Below are 22,487 nucleotides of genomic sequence, written 5' to 3'. Positions count from 1 at the left end.
CCCAGCAAACCAATTCTGTCTTCTCAGCTCAATAAGTCCACTGGCCACAACTGGATTTCTCCTCTCTGGAATATGACCTGGAAGTTAAAGGCTATAAGAATTGGAAATCACAGGACCCACCTTGTTTGTTTCTTTTCTCTCTGCGTTCATTGTTTTTTTGTTGTCTCATGTGCATTCTTGAAACCCATTCTTTCCTACATTGTGTCCTTTTTTTTTTTTTTGGTTATTTTAGGTGGAAATGCAAACCCAGGCCCTGTTACTCTATTTTTACTGGAAGTGCAATTGTCATGAAGTTAAATTTAAACCATTCACCAGCAGAAAGCACTCAACGTATGGCATTCCCACCATACAAAAGTACCGTTAGGTATTCTGAGGTCTGCAGCCTAAGTTAGAGCATCGTGACATATTTAGATGTGATAGACATGTAGCCTACTGACTGAGTGTTTAACGGAAATAAATGGTAGCAATTATTTATCAAGCATCGTGGTAACAGGAAGAAAATACATATGCTCCACTTGTGGGCAAAGACAGTTGCACACTGAGTGATAGTGGAAAAGAAACGGAGGATTGACATAATATTACATTTATCTTTGTGTTCTCTATTTCTAGCACAGCTCTTGGCACATAGTAGAGCTCAATAAATGTTTATTAAACTGAGTCAAATTGAACTAAGTCAAATATTTGATAAGGTAAATATTTGATTTATAGTGGACCCCACTTGAACTTAGAAAGTAAGAAGTTTAGAACTTATGAAAGTGGGCAGGAATACAAAACACGTAATATTGGCTTAACGAAAAACAATAAGTAATATAACCTAAATGATTGAGCCACCTAGGGCCTCCAAACATCTATCAATGTGCCTATTTCAAACAGTGAGGAATAAACCCATAGAACTTATCACCTCGTGAGGTTTAAGAAGATTTTCACTGAATTTATGAACATGAATTATCTGTGAGTTGGTTAAAGGTAATATTGGTTAGCATCAAGAATAGGAAGCTATTAGTTTTCAATCAAGGATAAGCTCAAATTCGGTCTAAATCTGAATTTTAAGCTGGGTAATCATTGATTTACAATTTTTTTCTCGGTGTCACATTTCTTCCAAAACAATAATCAATGGAGCCTTTCCCACCCTGTGCCTTTGCTGTACCTTTCCTTTCTCAGAATTCCCCCTGTATCTGTATAACTAAATACTACCCTAACAACAAACTCTAGCAAAGTGCTAAATCTTCCATGAGGCTGCCCTAATTTCCACCATGGATATAATCTCTTCTTTTTCATTGCTTTCTAAATAGTTTATGCTACCTCTTTTATGGCACTTACACGTTTTTAAACTTGCCTTTTTGTTATTTGTGCTGATTTACCATCCCTTCTGTTAGACTCTCCTTAAAGGTAGAGGCAACATCTGATGTATCCATTTGTCCAAAGTACTACCAAAAATAATAGCACGGCTGGGTGTGGTGCTCACACCTGTAATCCCAGCACTTTGGGAGGCCAAGGCAGGCGTATCACGAGGTCAGGAGATCAAGACCATCCTGGCTAACATGGTGAAACACCGTCTCTACTAAAAATACCAAAAAAATTAGCCGGGTGTGGTGGCGGGCGCCTTAGTCCCGGCTACTCAGGAGGCTAAGGCAGGAGAGTGGTATGAACCCGAAAGGTGGAGCTTGCAGTGAGCCGAGATCGCACCACTGCACTCCAGCCTGGGCGACAGAGCGAGACTCCATCTCAAGAAAGAAAGAAAAAAAAATTATAGCACATGGGAGATGCTTGATATGTTTGTTGGATCAATGAACAAATGAATGAATGCAAGATTCAAAGGGCAGTTTTTAAAACAGTGTTTCCACACACAAAGACTATGAATTCTTTACCTTTTTTTCCCCAAAAACTAAAGGGAAGAGGATTTTTAGGACATGCTCTTTAAAGGAAAGAATAAAGGAACCTGATAAACAGGAGGTGGGAAAAGCCTCAGAAGACCCATCAAGTGGGGTCTGGAATAATGATAAACATTTGCTTAAGAATTTCAGACAGGATTGACTGGGATTTTGAAAGGTAACTTAAAAGACAACTTTTTATTTTCCTGTTGTCTCCTGAGAAATTCAGAACATTTACTAGTGAAGGAATATTTTCTGAAGGTTGTGGGCTGGCTGGTCGACAATGCATGGAGAAGAAGCATGTGGCTGGGGCAGATGGGAGACTATAAGGGCAGGAATGAAGGCAGAGGAGGGACTGTGGGTGTGAGCTGAACAGAAGAACACCATGAATGAGAAAAAGAGAAGGTTGGTTGAATTGATACTGAAAAACAAACTAATGGCAATAGTCTTGTGGTGTGTACTCATGAAGTACTAAGGAAAAACAATTTCCCTACAAATTGGGTAAAATTTACAAATTAGGTAAAGATTTTGAAAGATCACCTCTACTTTTCATTCCTTCAGTCCAAAATTGAAAAGTAATGAAGGTAAGAGGAAAACCTCCCTGGTGTCAGCCTTTGAGACTTTAACACTAAGGGCATTAGTATGAACCAACCTACCATCATCAGGGTACAAATGCAGGAAAACTAGGTAACCCAAATCATGCTGCTGTTCCAAAAATAATACAGGGAAAATATTTTGTGTATGTTATCAAACTGTTTCCTACAATTTGTACCTTGTTTGGTCTTCCTTGGATTTTCTAGGTCAATTAAATGCATAATTTATTATGCCGTGAATTTCTCTCCTTTTGCCTCATACCTCTGGACGTGCTTGAGTAAATATCACCATTGTTGACTGTGCAACCAGTCCTTAGAGTATGGATTCCTTTGGAATGTCCAAGTGTTCTGAGCATCACCTTCCAAGATGCACCTCCCAGCTCAGCAATCCTACAGAGACATTAGGGACTGGTGGAGCCTCACCTCCCTGTGTGGGTACTGTCCTTGGTGAAGGGAATTGAGAATATGTCCCTAAATTCTGTTCATATTTTATTTCATGCTTATACGAGTCTTTTTTGTTGTCAAAGTGCACACGCATATTTCTTTGGAATTAACACATTCCAGCCTACTCTCATTTCCCGAGAACATTTAAAGACACGATTCTCCTTGTATTATCTATGTAAATTTTATCTAGAATAAGGAATAAAAGTGACTTTTCTTCAATACATAGGCAACATAAAGTTCTTCTAATTACTCTTACATTTTAAGATGCCTTCTGGCTTGTCTTTAGAGATAATCCCAGACAAACAACTTATAGTGCCATTAAGACAGTAATACTCTGTAGGTGAAGAATATGTCACATCTAGCTCTTACCTAAACTGAGAGGAGAGCTGGACATATTAAATGACACTGTGAGTATGCATGTATATAGTTGTATTTCTCACACAGCTGACAAGTGCTGACATCTGTATATGTACATATATGTGTGTATATAACCTACTCCCTTCAATGTTACTACTTTTCACAAGCTACTTAAATTCCGCCACCATGACCTGCCACCCAAATCTTCTGGTAGGAATATTTTTTCACATCTCTCTTCTTCCTACTTCTTTCCCCCCACACACTTATGGTATGTGCCGTTTCACCAGACCCGTGTGAAGACAGGAGAACACTGATGGGATTGCTTTTCACAAGTGTAGGAATGAAAATTCTTCCCGATGAAAACATCTGTCTCTGTTCAAGTCATGCCCAGTTATCCCCCAAAAGAAATGTTCTGATTAACTTTTTTTTTAAGTCTTAAGATAGCAGTTTGTGTAGCAGATCTAATTAAGAAGTTTATGTAACAGATCTGCAGGGTTTTTTTTTTCTTCTTCTTCAACTGGGTTCTATGAGCTCAGTTTGAGTGTTACCAGCTTTCGCTATGCAACGGCCAAGTGCTTCTCGGGCTGAGAATTATCAGCTTTTGTGGGATACTATTGCTTCCTTAAAACAATGTGAACAAGCTATGCAACATGCATTTATTCCGGTAAGGAAAATTTTCTTTTATTTTCCTAGAGATTCTTTTATTTATTTTTCCTTTTTCTCCTGTTATATCTATAGAGAAATGTATAAATTCTGTGCATTTGACAATCATGGTTATTTTCTCTGTAGTTCTAGTTCAGGCTAAATATATGGTTTTTCTCTGCATGAATTCCTAATTCTTAATATGTCTAAGCATTAGTTGGTAAGAAAGAACAAACAGTGGTCCAACCAAACTCATCCCACTGAAGATAGTAGTTTCTAATAGTGGCATGTACTAAAGAAAGGAAACAATATTGATATTCCATATATTAATGTTTGAAATAAACTGCAATGTTTATTTCCTCATTGGTTCCCCCAGAGCTACTTGAATATCTTTTGCAGTTAGGTTTGATATATAGATCAAGAAACCAAAATTGCTATTCTTTACTCCAAGTAAAACCCACCAAAAAAGTTATCTTGAAAAGTATAATTGTTTCTTTAGTAAAGTAGTGATGCAATATCTAGATTTTGTAAACATTTCTGACAGAAGTCGTGTATAGCTATATAAAGTGAATTAGTGAATCAGTGTCATTGTGTTTTATTTTGGAGAAATAATGTTTGTGCTTATAATTTATTTAACCAGAAGAATCCGGCTGGCAACATTTGATAGGCTGAGATAAGGTAAATAGGACTACCAAGAAGTATATTAAAATATTTGATTATTTTCATTAGATCTACTTTGAAAAAATTGAGATCACCAATTAGCTATGAGAGAAGATTCTTAAAAAATAATCTCTGCTAAAATTTATTTGGTACTCTCTCAAGAAAAACATTATTTGTGACATAGAAACTCAAGAGATATGCTTCTTTCAATAGCTGGAATAAATCTTCCTTGAAGTTCACGTTATTTTCAAGTGACTCAAGTTAGATACCATCATATTTTTCCCTGTAACTTGGAAATCACTTAAATGTCACAAACACTGGGCTATATTTGAAGCTCTTCTAATTGAACCATTATATTTTTGTTGGATTACAGTAAGTTGATCTTGACTATTAAAGCCATAAAGCTTATATAATTTTTGTAAGAAGTCTAAAAAACTAATGGTGGGAAGTTCTCTAAATCATTTTGTCATAAGGATCCTACTTTGAACTAGAATCTAGAAAGTATAGTTTGCTTCTCCTATCTTTATGAGACTTCTCTTCCTTTTTTTTTTTTTTTTGTTGTTGTTATTATCAAAGTGTAATATTCCTTGTGAAGCTCAAGTATTTCCTCTTTCACGGATCCATCCCTTGCCAGGCAGGGTTATCTTCCCCCTTCTTGATTTCTTGTATGCACCTCTGATTTATCACCTAACATTTTATTCTTAAGTGTTTTCCTCTCAGTCTCTCTAATTATATTGTTACTTTTGGGGTAAATGTGAATAGGAAAGTAAGTTGGAGAAAGGAACTAACATTTACTTGTTTGTGTTCTTGTTGTCTTGTCTTCAACTCCTTAAATATAGAAGTGCATCTATTCCCAGTGTCTAGCACAGCGCCTGGCACATAAAGAGTGCTTGGTGAGCCTGTGAGGAATGACTAAATCAACTAACAAGAGTCTCCAGTTTCCAATTAATGCTTGACAGTTTTCATTATTAGCTTTGTCTTTACTGATCTCATAAAATTATTTCTATTAAAGTCCATCTGGAGAAAACTCAGAAACCTTGACTATACCATTGTGGTGGTGTGGTGGTAGGGGCAGGGATGTGTTAATACATGGAATAGACCCCTGTGGGTCCAATTAACCTTGGATTCAATTCCCTTAATTCGTGGGCTACTCTGTCTTTGATTCCAGTGTACGTTTCCGGTTTTCCCTAATTCACACATACATAAAATCATGCCCAAATTATCATTCAGGTTTGCTTTATTTTTGACTGCTCTAAATCTTTTCAGAACATATTGAGAATTTGCCAAGCATCTTCCAAGTCTTTATTAAATATATGACACAATTTCATGAGAGTTTCTTTTAGAAAATATAGCCATTATTAAAATATTATCAGTTAAGAATAACTCTTTATAAACTGACCCTAAATTTATTTTTTTGTCAGCAGAAAAGGTACTCTATTTATTCCCTGCTTTATGCACTTTTTAACCCAATGATAGATATTTCATGTACACACATGTATTTATACTTGTATGGAATTTGTACTAATGATACACTTCATTGTTTACAGTATCCTAATAAATCCTAAAGTATACATATCCTATCATGCTGAGTCTATTATATTAAATCAATGACAAATATATGGCTCAAATAATTGCCTCCTTTAAAATAAACTTTGTTCTCTTTTAAATCAAATGCTTGAAAATGAACAACGTATATAAAGTATAGTCACATATTGATGTCGCTGATCTTAGGAGAATTGACCTGAAAAGGTGGTAAGCAAGTAAATGCTCTTCTGTGCATCTACTGTGAGTGTGGATTCCTAACACATCGTTAGAATGCGGAGCCACCTAGATGGTCTGGATCATCTCACTCACACACCATAAGCTATGAATCACAACTGGTGTTTCAGTCAGTGTAGTTCTGTGAACTAACAATAAACCTGACATAAAATCTCAAGTCATGATATAATCTGCCCCCAGGGAACGTCCCATATAAAATTCATATTTGTGAAAGGAACCTTAAAGCGGCTGATACCTGGATAGTGCTGCTCAAAACAGTCTTCAGAGAAAAAGGAAACCAAACTACGAAGTCCTTCAAAGTTTCAGGATTTGATTTCACATATTAGATCCTGCCCTAGAGTTATAAAATGTAAATAAAATCTGGAGTCTCAAGCAAGTTCATCTGCTGGATCCAAGAGCCACAAGTGCAAAACAGCAACACAGAACTCTTCTTATCTTTTAGCCTAAGTGTCTGGTGAATGTAAGCTCCTAAATATTTATTAAATGCATGATTTATAGAACGTTATCATGAAGTATTTTAAATTGGTTCCGTCATTGGGGGCATAAGGGCATTCTTCTAGGCAGTCAATATTTTTGGATATTAGGTAAATCAGAGGCTTTGCAATTTTATTCAAATGAGTAGATATGCTTATAAAAACAGTCTCATAATTAGTAGTTCTTTTCATAGAGACTGGCCTGTGTTTTTATTCATTTGTTAGTTCAATCAGCTCACTCACATTTTCTGGAGCCCCTACTATGTGTCAGACACTATTCTAGACAGGACAAGTGCCCAAAAGTAAACTTAAAACTTCTTTGTGACATCATCACTTTGTAAGAGAGATAGTATTACCAAATGGTGCCCTAGTATCTCTTGCTGCAATGTACAAATTTGATTTTCCTTATACTGCTAACAATCATATCCGGATTTCATAAAAACATTCACACGGGGATCAGTGGGTCCTAAGTACAGTTCTTATGCTCATCTTGCTGGTAGACTTGGGGCTTCTGTCAGTCAAAAAGAAGTTGCAATACTATTCATTCATTCATTCATTCATTCATTCATCTCAGAAAAACTTCTTCTGACCCTAATGTGAAAGTTATGCAGCTTATTAAGCATTGGGACAGATATAAGCATGTATAAATCAGGAGAACCCCTAATTGGAATTCTGCCCCCAAGAATTTTCAGATTGATTTACAAGTCACTGTAATACCATATGCAAAATGTAGAGTATCCTAAGAGTCTATGAATTACCACAAGAATTCAGAGAAGGGGCAAGCTTCATGGAAGGCTATCTCTCAGCTAGGTTTGAAAGTTAAACAGAATTTTGACACTCAGTAATGATGGAAGAAGAGGACATTCCAAGTGGAGGAAACACAAAGGCACTTGTTAATTGTGTAAACACAGTCCATTTTTCCATGTGTTCATCTATTCAACGAATGCTTATTAAATACCTTTTATGTGTCAGAAATTGCAATATGCCTAGAACATCTAATAATAAATAGGGCACAGTCAAACCTTGCCCTGGGGGCATTTACCTTCTAGTGGTGGGGACAGACATCAAATAAACAGTTACACATATATCTCTATTACGCACTTGAATACTATCCTATGCAAGTTGTTTACAGTGTTTCTCACAATCGCAATTCAATATTACATGTATACATACACAGATACACATCAATTATCAGAAAGTGTAGCAACAGTAGATACTTTTTCAGTCACTACAAACAAAAGAAATAAAACATCCTCCCAAATATGCTTTAGTTTTAAAATATAGTTCATTTATCCAGCAAACAATTAACACATCCTGCTTGCCACACCCTGGGCTAGGTACTGGCAGTTCAAAAAGTAATAGTTAATATTTACTGAGCACCAATTTTATGCCATGCACTGTTCCAAGCATTTTACAGGTATTATCTCAATTCTGTCAACAACTTCTGATGTAGGTACTATCATCTCCATTTTACAAAGTGTAAAAAAGAGATGGGCCGGGTGCGGTGGCTCACCCCTGTAATCCCAGCACTTTGGGAGGCCGAGGCAGGTGGATCATGAGGTCAGGAGATCGAGACCATCCTGGCTAACGCAGTGAAACCCCATCTCTACTAAAAATACAAAAAATTAGCCGGGCATGGTGGCACGTGCCTGTAGTCCCAGCTACTCGGGAGGCTGAGGCAGGAGAATGGCGTGAACCCAGGAGGTGCAGCTCGCAGTGAGCCGAGATTGCGCCACTGCACTCCAGCCTGGGTGACAGAGGGAGACTCCGTCAAAAAAAAAAAAAAAAAAAGAGAGAGATGAAGTACCTTTCCCACAGTCACATAGTTAATAAATGGAATGAGTGGTCCTTGAACTCAGTGATCCAACCTCAGAGAGCATTTTCTTAACCACCTCACTAGAGTAAGAAGAAAACACTAAAACCAAGAAAACTGTATTGCAGTGTGATTAGGAGCAGCAATGAAAAGATGTACAAACCATGGTAAATGCAGCAAGGAAAGAGTGATCCATCTGCTTGGGATGGAAAGGAAAAATAACCAAGGAAGGCTAGAAAAAGGAGAAAAGTCTTGAGACAGTTTTAAAACAGGGGTTTACAAGATGAGGGAGGTGAGAGGTTAAAAACAACTGGAACAAAGGCACTAAGGCAAGAAAGAGCAGTTTGAAATGAGAGTATGTTACTAACTTTCTCCACCTTGTGATCTAACATTTTGAGCATTACAGAAGCAAGGTCAGAACAACCAGGATGAGAGTTGGGTCGTATTTAAGGTCAGGAATTATACAGGTAAATCATAAAAACAACACTAAATAATTCAAGCCCACAGACAAAGGCGCTGGAGCCTCAGAAGAGAACCTCAAGTTAAGAAAGAGATGATTTTCAGAAACCTGGCTTAATTATCCCTGCTACGTGTGGCCTGACCTACAGGTTGACAATGGTGCCTAGAACTGAGTATGTATCCACGGAGAAGCAGAGAACGTTTGTGCAGAGATGTAAAAGAATGAAACAAATGTAGAAAAAGAAAAGGAGATGAGAAACTATGTGGTCTCAAAGAAAGATGCAGAGAAATGAGGCTGAAAAGAACTAAGAGAGGCTGGACTGTGACTTTCTGGGTCCCCCAAAACTCCCAGTTCTTAGTTCCAGTTTATCAGGCGGCCTGCCCTGCTGTGCTTCTTGTCATTTTAGCCTGGCAACAAGTTCCAAATTTTGCTTAAGCCAGTGCAAGTGGGTTTCCATACCCACAGCCACAGAACTTTAAGATAGGGGCCAGTTAGTGACTAGTGGTACAGGAATAGGATACAATGCCAAAGAAGATGAAGGACAGAGTTGAAGAGAAGATAAACAGATCAGCTGAGGACACTGGTCTTCAAAGTGAGGTTGTATCCTTTAGGACTTAACTCCTATCCCCTTCCACAAGCCTTCCCTTATGCCTAGTAACCGGAAGACATGCCTTTTCCCTCCTTACTTCAACCCTGATTAACACCCCCCTGAGGAAAAATAAGAGTAGGGAAATATCTTACCAACTACTTTAATCTATACTTTTGTATGCAGTCATCACAATACCAACATGAAATGGACCATTGTTATTATCTACATTTTAGAGGATCAGTGGGGTTAAGTACCTTGTTTAAAATCATGTGGCCAGTAAGACCAGGAGAGAACTTAGGTCTTCTAACCATAATCCCGTCTGCCTTTCTTCATGCCTGTCATGGGACTTTGTCCCTATTTCTCTCGTGCATTTTTTTTCTGCTTTGGATTATAAGCATTTGGGAGGTTTCTTTTATCTCCACATGACACTATGAATTCCTTGCAGGGCAAGACTATGCACTTCTCCTCTTCCTACTTTCTGCAGTGCCAAGTATGGTGTCTTAAATATTGTGTTTGCTAAGTAAATCTGCATAGATGGAATGATGAATACTTAAGAAGGGAGAATTTAGGCAACAATGAAATGATAATGAGGAAATGATCCTTCTTGCCTCAAATAAATTCTTAAACTATGTCTCCTGAGCTCCAGCATCACATCCACCGATTCTGCCTCTCTGGTCCCTGGATATATAGTTTGAATCATCGTATGCTGAGGTCAGCTCTAAATAGGATTTGTTCAGTGATGACTTTCAGTCCCAGTTCATGGTGTTCCAAGTGTGTTTTGTCCTTTCTGGATTCTAAATAGTACTTAACTCATCATCCTCAATCATGTCGAATTCATTTCCCTGTTTCCTTCCTCTTAACCTCGCTTTGTATCTCTGTTTATTGGGGTATTAGTAATACCCCAATTTTTAGTCCATTTCCTTTTGAAGAACATGAACAAGGCTATTAATGGAATTTCTATTAGTATAGGAAAAAAGATGACACTTAATCTATGGAGATGTTCAATTTAAGGCAGAGCGGGGAACTACACCAGAAGCGACCTGGATAATTACAACAGCTTGGGACTGCAAGAACATTTGCAGATTGCTGGTAAAGTGGAATGAAATTGTCACTTTGGGTTTTTAATAAAAAAGCAAGAGCCTGCTATCTTTATATCTTCCTCACTTGTGAAGTTTGCATTTTCTTTGACTACCGGTCTTGTGATGCCTGTACATACACATCTGGAGGCCACGAAAAACTAACACCAGGTGCAGGGTGCCTTCTTTGTATTCCGGTATTGCTCATTATAAAATGTTTTGATGACTCATTAAAATGGAGTATTAGCACTGATATATGCTATTGTACAATAGAGTAAAGCTTACATTGTGCCACTTCCACTTTCCATACCCATCCCGGAAATTGCAAAAATAGAACCCCAAACTTATTTGTTACAGAACAGAAAAATAGACAGCTGTTCAGAGTTAATAATGGCAGTCCTCTTCCATGTAGCAAACCAAAATTTAGAAATATGCACACTAACACCTGAAAAGCTTTAATGTGCTAATACTAGATATGCTATTTTTGAAGCTTCGTTTAGATATTTTTATTTAGCAAGAAGATGCTTAGGAGCAATGGGATTTCTCATTTTCATCATGTAGAGTTGAAAAAATTATACCAATGTTTTTACTCTTGCTGCTGCTGCTGCTAAGACTACCTCTACCACTACTACTACCTATTTTCTTTATATTTATTTATCTTGCTACAATTTTCAAAGTAGTATAAACTAGATTACTTCTCGTTACAACTTTCACAATTAGGCAAGACAAGTTTTATCATCTTCATAGTAGTTATATGAAAATTAAAGCTTAGAAAGTTGAAATGGCCAGGATCAGAAATGGTTAAACAGTAAGACATAATGTAGTAGGACTAAAATCTGAGTTCGATTTTTATTCTGATTCAGAATTTCAGCTACGTGAAGGATCCTTCTTCCACCATTTGCTACCATGGGTAAATTACTCAAATTCTCTGAGCCTAAGTTTCATCCAATGTAAAATTAGATGTTATATATAACTTTTTAGCATTGTTCAAAGTCTAACAAAATCATGTGAATTAAACTCTTAACACAGTGCCTGACCCAAAAGTGTGCCCGGTAAAGGTTGTTATTACTGTTGCTGCAAATTTTTAAATGTTATGCCAAATGTATACATTTACAAACTGCATAATGTCCTCATATATGACTATATTTGCTTCTTGAAGAACCACATGATATTGATGAAATAATAATTTTTAACATCTATACATGAATAGAAAGTTTCAGAGAGATTAAATTAATTAGCTAAGACCATTGTAGAAGTGAGGAGAAAGATCTTAAATCCCAGACAGATAATCCAAGTTCTCAACTCTTTTATTACTACTTTTATGATATTCAAAATTAGACTAGTATTAAAATCAGGAATCGTATGATTCTCATTATAGTTGCATATAACCTTAGAAATAATTCAGAGAGTTAAGTGACTTGACTAAGTTCTACAGGGCCACAGCCAGTCCTAGAAGCCTTGTCTGCTAAATCCAAGTGCAGGACTAGAAGGTGCTCATCCTATGACATAACATAAGATACAAATGTTCTTATCCAGTAACAGTGGGTGAGGAGCAGTCATGAAATGATTGCAAATATATTCATAAGAAAGTTATCATCTCCTTTCTAGTTGGTTAGGAAGAACCTTTATAAAACAAATGAAGGTTCCACAGTACCTGAGATTACAATTCCAATGGAAAAAGGAGTCTGAGAGCACAGAAGAGAGAGTCCCAGCCTGGGAATCATCATTTCACTGTCCAACTTGTGACACAGTCCCCACATACCAGAAAACAACCTACTCCCTGTCCTCCTTCTCTTTCATTCTTTTCTCTTGTTGTTTCCCCATCTCTCCTCTAGCCCACAGCGATGGATAATTTTCCTCCTTCTTTATGTTAAACACACTGTTGTAGCATTATGCCAGGCCTACTAGGAGGTAAATTGAACAAGCAGTATCTTTGCTTTATAGAATAATTTAAAGTAAGAAAGCCACCAGAAAACTGAGAAAGCAAGAGTAACATAGACACTGCCACTGTGGGAAGCTAGAACAGCTGTGGGGCTAGGAACTGGATGGCATTTTGGATCCAGAGATTTGTAGGCTCTTGGCTTGTAGAACAAAGACTTCATTGCCTAGTTGATGACAATATACAAACACATCTGCAGAATATATTCTTTGACATCAGCAAATGCCAGCAGTATTTAGTGAACCTCTATGTTTCTAGTCCCCATTCACGTCTCCTTTTTATCTGTTATTTTTCTCCATGTTTTTCCTCATTGGAAATGATTCCAAATTGAACATTAATTTTGAAGAAAAATGGGTTGAGGGGAGATTCTTAGACTTACAGATGTTATCAGAATTTAAAATAAGGGAAAATGAAACTAAAATATTCTGTGCCCTGTTCGTCTTGTAATGAGCGCCCAAGTGCCATTGTTTAGAAACAAGTCTTGGAACATCCTCCAGGCCCACCATAAACATAAGAACATTATAGATTACTAATGGATAACAGTAAACTAAAACTCATACTTCATCTTTGCCTCTCTCCCTAACCTTTCTTCTCACACAAAAGAATCATTCTAGATATAAAATATTTTAAGACTTTCTGTATAGCTTCACCTGTTATGTTTCAAATCTTAGTGTATGATCTATTGTCAACTTATGGTGAGTAGGGGAAAAATGAAGGCAGAGGGATTTTTTTTCCGGAGTTATACCTTATATAAAAGGGATAAAGGCAATAATGGAAGAAAGAGCTTGGTAATAATTCTCAGCTTCACTTCAAATCTTTTTTACTCTTTATATAGACGAGAACTCCTTGCTGCTGATTACATGGTTCTTAGGCCAGAAAATTAACCTGTTTACAAGAAAAACAAAATATGAACTATGAACATAGAGCAAGAGGACCATATATAGATTTTTGAGGTGCCTTGTCTAAGGCACACAGGACATTATCCTTCAGCCAAGTCAACCAATTTATATAATTGTTCCTTATCAAATTTAACTTTTGTCTTTTATTTCTGCATGCTTTTCTTAATGTCCTGTCTCCTAGCTTTCTATGTCTGAGTGGTAAAAACAGAGATATTTCCCAGAATGAAAAGTTATACAGCATCCTTGCTTTCTTTACAGTATTTCCTAGCAGAATGAACTTTACAAGGAGTAAAATCAGATCCTTGATGAGAAATGGACTTTCAGAGGCCATTTCACTCTTGATTCCTTAAAAAATAAAAATAAATGGGGAGACTCAGTAAACTGCTGAATTACTGAACTTACTGGGTCTAAAACTAAGATCTCCTGACCCCCTGGTTCTGCCATCTTTATATTAGGAACATAATTCCTTGACTGGAGTGTGGTTATTTCCAGGGAGACAGAGTGCCTGATTTTTTATAGCCATGCAGGAACCACCTGGGTTGTCAGGTTGATTCCATTATAAATGACTCAAAACTTTATGTTTCTATTAAAAATAGGAATACTATGTAGCCATAAAAAATGAATGAATTAACAGCATTTGCAGTGACCTGGATGAGACTGGAGACTATTATTCTAAGTGAAGCTACTCAGAAACGGAAAACCAAACATTGTATGTTCTCACTGATATGTGGGAGCTAAGCTATGAGGACGCAAAGGCCTAAGAATGATGCAATGGACTTTGGGGATTTGAGAGAAAGAGTGAAAGGGGGTCAGGGGATAGAAGACTACAAGTATGGTGCAGTGTATACTGCTCGGGTGATGGGTGCACCAAAATCTCACAAATCACCACTAAAGAACTTACTCATGTAACCAAATACCACCTGTACCCCAATAACTTATATTAAAAAAAAAAGATGATTATGGAGTAAAGGATGAAAATTGCATTCATTTTTAACATAAGACATGAGGCTACAAATAAATGTCTAGTTTTGGGTAAGGCTTTGGGGATATATTCTCACATTTTATCAGGAAAGTTTGAGAAATGCTGTAGATGTCATTTTGCTTTGTCGTGATTTTTGAGTTCTTAGTTTTTTCTCCAAATCCCATGCTTCCTCCCACCTAACTTCTCCTGAAATGTACAGTGGAATAATAAGTTAGAGCAAGTAACACTGCCAGCAGCTACCATCCTTGCTCCACGCAGGGTAGTGATGAGACAAGAATATGGATTTGGAGTCAAGAGGAGTGAGCCTTGGCTCCACCTGGTTGTTAGTCTGGGGATCTTGGGTAAGTTGTGTTACAGGTCGATGCCTCACTTTCCTTATCTATAAGATAATCGTAATTGGAATATGTACTTCATGGGGTTGCAATGAGGAATAGGGAAGAATAAGCACAAAGTACCAGTGTATAATTAGCATAGAGGAGTCTTTCTATTTATAATTTTCCTTAATTTTCATGCTCTGCAGTGAATAGCATGGTCTGGAGTGCATGACAGGCTCCAGATGCTCACACAGGGACACCATCAGGCAGTGTGGTACAAGAGCTCATCACCAGAGGGCAGCATGCAGTTACCCCTTTCTACCCATTTTATCTAATTCTGTTGCCTCAAGAGTTTCTCATGAATTGTAACTCCTATTGCTCTGACTCTAGTTCAATAGGTCTAAAAATCAATTAACAATTACTGTTTGAGTGTTTGAATGTGTGTTTTATATGCCCAGCACTGTTAGGAGTGTAGATGGAGTGGCTGATGAAGAAATAGAGAGGAGGACCCTGACTTCAAAATGATTACAATTTCTGCAAGGAGACATGAATATCACACATGAACCAATTACCTATCAACATGTATAAAAATATAAAGAAATATTCATTAAGAATGTCAGGGTTTTGTGCTTTCACATAACTTATTTCCTTTAATATTTAAAATTCAGTGTGGTCTGGAGTAATACAAATAATGAGTGCTTTAAAATGTGGGGAATAGGATGTATAGATTGAGTCCTGGAGTGATGATGGGGAATGTGTCATGGAGCATCTGGAACTTTAGATTGTCCTTGCAGATGGAAAGAATTTGGTTAGAGAGATAAGATTGAGGACTGCAACTGATTTAGGATGTAGGAAAAGGAAGAAATGAAAACAAAGACATTGCGATAGGCATGAGCAAGGTATGTGCTTGGAGTAGTAAGGATCCTTGCCTGGTGGGAGGAAAAGAGAGAAGAAGGATGGAAACTAAATAGCAATAATTTAGTGATCCCCCATTGTGTATAAAACCATTATCCATGTACTACAGAAGAAATAAGCCCTAACTTAACCTAAAGAACCAGGTTATTGACAGCTTGCTCCGAATTCTGACACCTAAATCTGGATAATACAACTGTACTGCTAAGATTATAGCTCTTTAGTAGCTTAGCAACAAGGAACAGATGGTATCCACATAGATCTTTCCAGGAATAGCACCACATGGAGTGAATCAGTGAATTAAGTAGGTATGGTTATTATGGCATGGGGCACATTGACTAAACCACATTTGAGATTTGAGCTGATGACTCCATTTTTTGTGGGATCTTCAGAAATCATTTGCATAAATAAAGCAGTTAGATTTGTAAAAGCTTGGTGTGAATCAGTGGGGTTTGAGGCATTATGGCCTAATGGTGAAAAGCAAGGGGCTTAGAGTCAGAACACCTGGGTTTGAATCTCAGTTTTGCCTCCTTTTAGCCATCTGACATTTTGAGAAATTCACAGAATCATTCTATGCCTCTGTTTACTTACCTATAGACAAAGGAAAATTCCATCAATCCTTCTGGGGTTCTGTAAGGAGTAAACAATAAAACACAAGTAAAAAGCTTACCATATTTGCTTGGCACACAGTAGGTAGTTGGTTAATCAATGTTACTTCCCTTTCCTCTCACTATGGAAGTTAAATGATTGAATGTGTATGATATACTTTGTATAGCATGACATTGGTGGTCGATATAATTGCCAGTTTGAGTTTCAGTGTTGATCTGTAGATGTAGTTTTAGTGAGTAATTTATTTTAGCCTTTTATACTAAATGTAAGTACGTATATGGCGAGCATGCAGGATGGAGATCTGAAGAATCTTCATACTAACAGTTCAAGCAATCCCCATTTCTTCAAATAAGATTGATTCTAGAAAAGATTTATAAAGTGAAGAAAACTCTCTTTGGCATGGGGCACATTGACTAAACCACATTTGAGATTTGAGCTAATGACTCAATTTTTTTGTGGGATCTACTGGTCTCTATTTTCTGTACTTCATTCTCCAGGCTGCCCCATAATTTCTGCACTAGGAAAAAAAGGAAGACCAACTCAGCCTATCTGAGGTCTTTAGGATATTCATAGGATATTAATTTATTTTCTGCAAAATATTTTACTACTTTGTATTTTAAAGGAGGATCAAACAGAGATAACTCTCTAGTCCAAGGGGATAAAAATACTAATGGTGAGTTTTCAAGGATAAGTAAGACAAATTGTGTTGACTAGAACAGACTTTACTTATCAAATCTTAATAGGGTGCAGAAGCAAATGTATTGCAGTGATTAGGATTTATCCACTTTGGAGCCAGGCTACCATTGTCTGACTCATGGTCCTGCTATTACCAGCTGAATGACCTTGGGGAAGTTACTTAACATTATTAGTTTTCTTATCTGAAAGTGAGGATAATATTATTTTTATTATTAAGAGTTCAGGCAAGCAAAGTCAAATTGATTTCAAGCCAAAACATGAAACTTCCTTCCTGTTACCTTGTTTTCTGAGCTAGGCTGATGTTAAGCTAGGTAGGTAACCATCCAGGCATTTTATTAAATGGTAGGGAAAGGGACCACAATCTTAGCTTCCTCCAAAGTTGCTTCCTTTAGACATCCTGCCACAGTCTGCAGGATGAACTAACCAAGCCCGCAGGCACTCACATAGTTTATTCAGCACTGTTCTTGCCTCAATAAGTCCAGTTGTCTTATGTCTCTGTAGAGCAGGGGCAAAGCAGGTGACAAGCCAAAGCCACTAGATGATATTAGTAGTGATGACTTAGAGCTGGGCTGGATTGAACTGCACCCACCTAGTTGTCTTGTAGAGAAGGAACTTAAAAGGAGAAGAAAATCTAGGAAAGCAAAAAATAATCTCGGTAATAAGTATAATAACCTAAGAAACTTTTTTTTTTTTTGAGACACAGTCTCCCCAGGCTGGAGTACAGTGGCACAATCTCAGCTCACTGCCACCTCCACCTCTGGGGGTTCCAGCCATTCTCCTGCCTCAGCCTCCCAAGTAGCTGGGTTACAGGCACCCGCCCCCATGCCCGGCTAATTTTTGTATCTTTAGTAGAGACAGGGTTTCACCATGTTGGCCAGGCTGGTCTCAAACTCCTGACTCCAAGTGATCTGCCCAGCTTGGCATCCCAAAGTGCTAGGATTACAGGCATGATCCACCGTTCCTGGCCTACACATGCATTCTCTAGTCAGCTAAATTCTTGAGAAATAGGTTAACTGGAAAATAGCACTGTCCCATTTTTGAGTGGGGGTTTGCAAGACATTAAGGGACCCAGAAACCTCTGATAATTGGGGAATTGAATCTAAGTCAGAACAGTGATAAATTTCTCTTCAGACTGTCAAAGAGAAACTAACAACTATCTGGGCAGAAAATAATTGCATTTTCAGTCTGGTCGCCTAGAAAAACTCAGGCAAAAAAATCAGATGTTGGAGTTACCATTATGGACTCCAGGGTTAGAAAGACATGGGTTTAAAAACTGCTTGTGGCACTTCTTAGATTTGTGACCTTATGCAAGTGACTTGGTCAATTGGGATCTTCTTCCTTTCTTCTCTCCTTTCTTTCTTTCATTCCTTCCTTCTTGCTTTTTAATGGGAACAATAATGTTTTCCTTAGAACACTGTAAAAATTAAATGCATTCATATATCAAAGTACTTATAGCATTCCTGAAACATAATAATCACCTTATATATGCTTAATACCTTATTATTGTTATTCTTGTTATCCTCAGTTTTGATACTATGTAATTGTGAGATCTGGGTTATGTCATATTCTTTGTATTCATTTTCATATTTATAGAATGTAAGAGTGTAATTAAATGTTCCTTAAGATCTCAGCTTTATAAGTTCTATGATTCTAGAATATATTTGTTCTTCTTATTTTGTTCCTCTCTCACACAACCATCGATGTGTCTTTAGTCAGTCAATTACCAATTTATTTGGGGCTTACTCAAAGAATGCCTGAATCAGTCAGCCTGGGTATGCTGGGGCCATCAGCCTTTTCCTAGGCATGCCTCCTACAGGCCTCTTCTCATGACACACTGGGCCTCAGCAACTACACCAGAGGAAGGTGGGGAAGGTTCTTGGGCCAGCCAAGATCAAGGCACGTTAAATAAATTTAGATTTGAACTGGCTTGTAACTTGTGGATCAACAGTAAAAATTAGAATCTGGCCAGGTGCGGTGGCTCACATGTGTAATCCCAGCATCTGGGGAGGCTGAGGCAAGTGGATCACTTGAGTCTAGGAGTTCAAGACCAGCCTGGGCAATATAGCAAAACCCCGTCTCTATAAAAAATACAAAAATTAGCCAGGCATGGTGGTACACGCCTGTAGTCCCAGCTACTTGGGAGGCTGAGATGGGAGGATGGCTTGAGCTTGGGAGGCAGAGGTTGTAGTAAGCCAAGATGGAACTACTGCACTCCAGCCTGCATGACAAGGTAAGATCCTATCTAAAAAAAAAAAAAAAAAAAAAAGAAAAAATAGAATCCAGAGATAACTGGTGAAATCTGTTTTCATTCTAAGGGGCAGTAGAATATGGCTCTGGAGCCAGGTTGCTTGGGTTTGAATATTTACCAGCTATTTACCAGCTTTGTGACTTTGAGAAAGTTATTTAACCTCTGTTTCCTCAGATCTACTTTGAGAATAACAGTGTTTGTCTCATAGAATTGTGTGAGGATTAAATAAGTTAATTTACATAAAGCATTTGCTATATAAGTACATACTCTTATTATTATCTGTCCCAGTATTAATATATCAGGGGATTTAGGTGTGGCAGGGTCATAATACTACAAACCTTCAGGTAGTGATAATTGTAGGTTCCAAGTAAATCCTCCAAATAGGGTAGGGTCCTACCAGCACCTAGAGATGTGACACTCCAGCCTAAAAGATTGTGGAAAAGAAGGAGAGGAAAGACAGGGTTTCAGTTCCAGTGGAGAACTAAAATGTGATTCAGTTAATGAAGGCGGAAGTCACTCCCCCAACCATGCCACATTTTTTTTTTTTCCAGAGTAAGCCAACATAATAGAGGGTTACAGGGAAAAATCTAATACACAATACAATTATCCTGGGTTCAACACTCAGCATATCTAATCCGTTACTTAATGTTAAATGTCTTACTTCAAAGTTGATGGGGTGTGTGGGTAGTAACCCTAATATTCTACTTCCCTAGCCAGGATTAGCATATGGTCTGACTGGGGCTCATCCTGATGGAAGTCTTCTGTGTGAATTGTGAAGCAAAAAGTTTGCTAGCATGCTATCTTGTAGCTGCCAGTCTAAAACAGCTAATATTTACCTTGAAGTTCTCGGATCTCCAACTCTCATAATGAAATCACACACATACACACGCACACACATACACCCACATACAGGACTCATTTTCAAACTTTCAGCGGCTTCCATTTTGTTTCAAAATGTCATGCCATACCATACATAAAAGTCATTTATAGGGCTTGTGTCCCTCTAAATAGACAGAAATCTTGCCCACTCGGTAATCCTGTCCTGTAAGGCTGATAAGATGAGCCAAAGGTATCCAAAAACAGCTCACATGTTATTCTTGCAATATTTTACCACCTATTTAAATTGGCATAATGACAATCACCTGCCTTCCATTTGCATGTCCCACGTCAGTTGAAATCCCCGCATTAGTTCCTAGTACCATGAGTGTTACTGTTAATTTCTTGCTGATCTAGTTCTCTCCTTTTCTACCTTGCTTCTTAAAAGTCTAGGTATTAGATTAAGTCTTTTGACGTTCCCACTGATTAGCCTACACTTCTCGGAGCCAAGCTTCATGAGAGTGTTTCCTGGCTGACTAGCTACTGTACATTTCCTGCCAATAGCTTGCTTGAGGAGGCTTCTTCACCACAGTTGGCTTCATGACCACCTGTCCACATATGTCAGAGGCATTTCCCATATCTGACACTTAACACATATCAAAAGGTAACCACATTAGTCAGAATCAATGAACTCCTGTGTAAAGTTGCATTCATTTTGGCAGATTCTTTTTTATTTAGAGTCTCTTGGAAGCAAGCAAAAAAAAGCATATCTATTACTAGTATAAACAAAATTGTTCACGTAATATGAGAACATTTGTATGTCATATGAAGCCCAAGGATAGGAAGGTGGCTGACATTTATTAATAACTTGATCTAATCGTTTAAATTATATCAGTATTCCTTCTGCTTGCTTCTTGCTTCTTGCTTCTCTATAATTAGCTGTACTAGTCCCTTATGCTGAAAACTGGCTTTCTGTGCATGAAAGAGAATGTCTTGTAAAAGGCAAACAACACAAAAAAAAGGCTTCATAGTTTGGTTTACTTAAGAAAGAGGTTTTTTTCTTCATCCCTTATAGTTTCAAAAATCTTGCCTAGATGTGTATAAAGACAAGTCTTGAATTTTCTGATTAAAAAAAGATTTTGTTCTAGATTTTTCGTAAATCACTTTCCAGTTAATGGAAAAAAGCATATTAAAGAAGGACACTAGAATCTGCTGAGTCACCAGTTTGATTTAGGCATCCAATTAAAGAGGATATCCAAAAGGAAAAAAGAGTGTATGGCCGGACGTGGTGGCTCACACCTGTATTCCCAGCACTTTGGGGGCCAAAGCGGGTGGATCACGTGAGGTCAGGAGTTTGAGACCAGCCTGGCCAACATGGCAAAACTGCATCTCTACTAAAAATACAAAAATTAGCCGGGCCTGGTGGCAGGTGCCTATAATCCCAGCTACTTGGGAGGCTGAGGCAGAAGAATCACTTGAACCTGGAAGGTGAAGATTGCAGTGAGCTGAGATTGCACTACTGCACTCCAGCCTGGGTGACAGAGTGAGACCCCATCTCAAAAATAATAATAATAATAAAATAAAGAGGGTGTATATGGCAGGGCAGTGTGAAGTGTGGAGAAAATACTTGGTGGGAACTGTCAAAGCAACTGGATAGTTGGTTTTTAAGACTCAGAAACAAACTAGATCAAACTAGTCATAGCCTCTCTTGACTGTAAAAGTGAACAAAGAATCAGGAGCCAGATGAGCTAAAGGAAGATTTGGAATTACCAGCTGGTGAGAAGAGCACACTCATGGGCCATGCTTGGAATTCATCTACGTTCTGTGTAGTCTGGGGTGGGCTGTGAAGGTCCTGGAGCAGGGCAGTGGGAGAGTCTTCAGAGAGCCTGGTGTAGCAGCACAGTGGGGTAGTGTGTCATTCAGAAGAGCCTACCATGGCATCTCTTTGGCAGTCACACCAGGGTGGTACCAATGTCAGATGTATGTGATGTATGTTTATTTTTTACACAATCTTGTTTGTTAATGCATTTTTAATGACTTTTAGAGAGGTAGGTATTAACTGTGGCTTCTGGATCCTTTTGGCACCAAGAAGGAATAATAAACTTTCCATATAACATAGATTCCACATAACATAGATCTTATCCTTTAAGTTCTTGTTCTCTACTTCAAGTTGAGTCCATTCCCAGACTCCACATCCTAGAGTTATGAAATTATTAATTATTATTTTATAAAAACTGAATTTAGTTAAGTAATAGTAACCAAACAAAGAAAGAAAATGATACTGGATATTGGAAAAGTAGTCACAGTCTTGTTGA

General features: G+C 37.8%; 1 protein-coding gene across 18 annotated transcripts in view; it reads left to right on the top strand.

Annotated features, from left to right (window-relative positions):
* The window catches only part of DLG2 (discs large MAGUK scaffold protein 2), a 2,210,459-nt gene that overhangs the window by 1,370,046 nt on the left and 817,926 nt on the right, over positions 1-22,487 (top strand). For 2 of the 18 annotated variants that reach the window (XM_032167978.1, XM_032167976.2), the window contains exon 1: positions 3,568-3,929. The exons of the other annotated variants lie outside the window; for them this stretch is intronic. In XM_032167978.1, the coding sequence (XP_032023869.1) occupies positions 3,825-3,929 (105 nt within the window). In that variant the 5' untranslated portion in view covers positions 3,568-3,824. Of the gene's footprint in view, positions 1-3,567; positions 3,930-22,487 lie in introns of those variants that run through there. 18 annotated transcript variants of the gene reach the window in all.

This window comes from Hylobates moloch, unplaced genomic scaffold (genome assembly GCF_009828535.3).
Source record: "Hylobates moloch isolate HMO894 unplaced genomic scaffold, HMol_V3 SCAFFOLD_11, whole genome shotgun sequence".
Classification (NCBI taxonomy): Eukaryota; Metazoa; Chordata; class Mammalia; order Primates; family Hylobatidae; genus Hylobates; species Hylobates moloch.
Note: the sequence above shows the minus strand (reverse complement) of the source record. Positions and strands in the feature narration are given on the sequence as shown.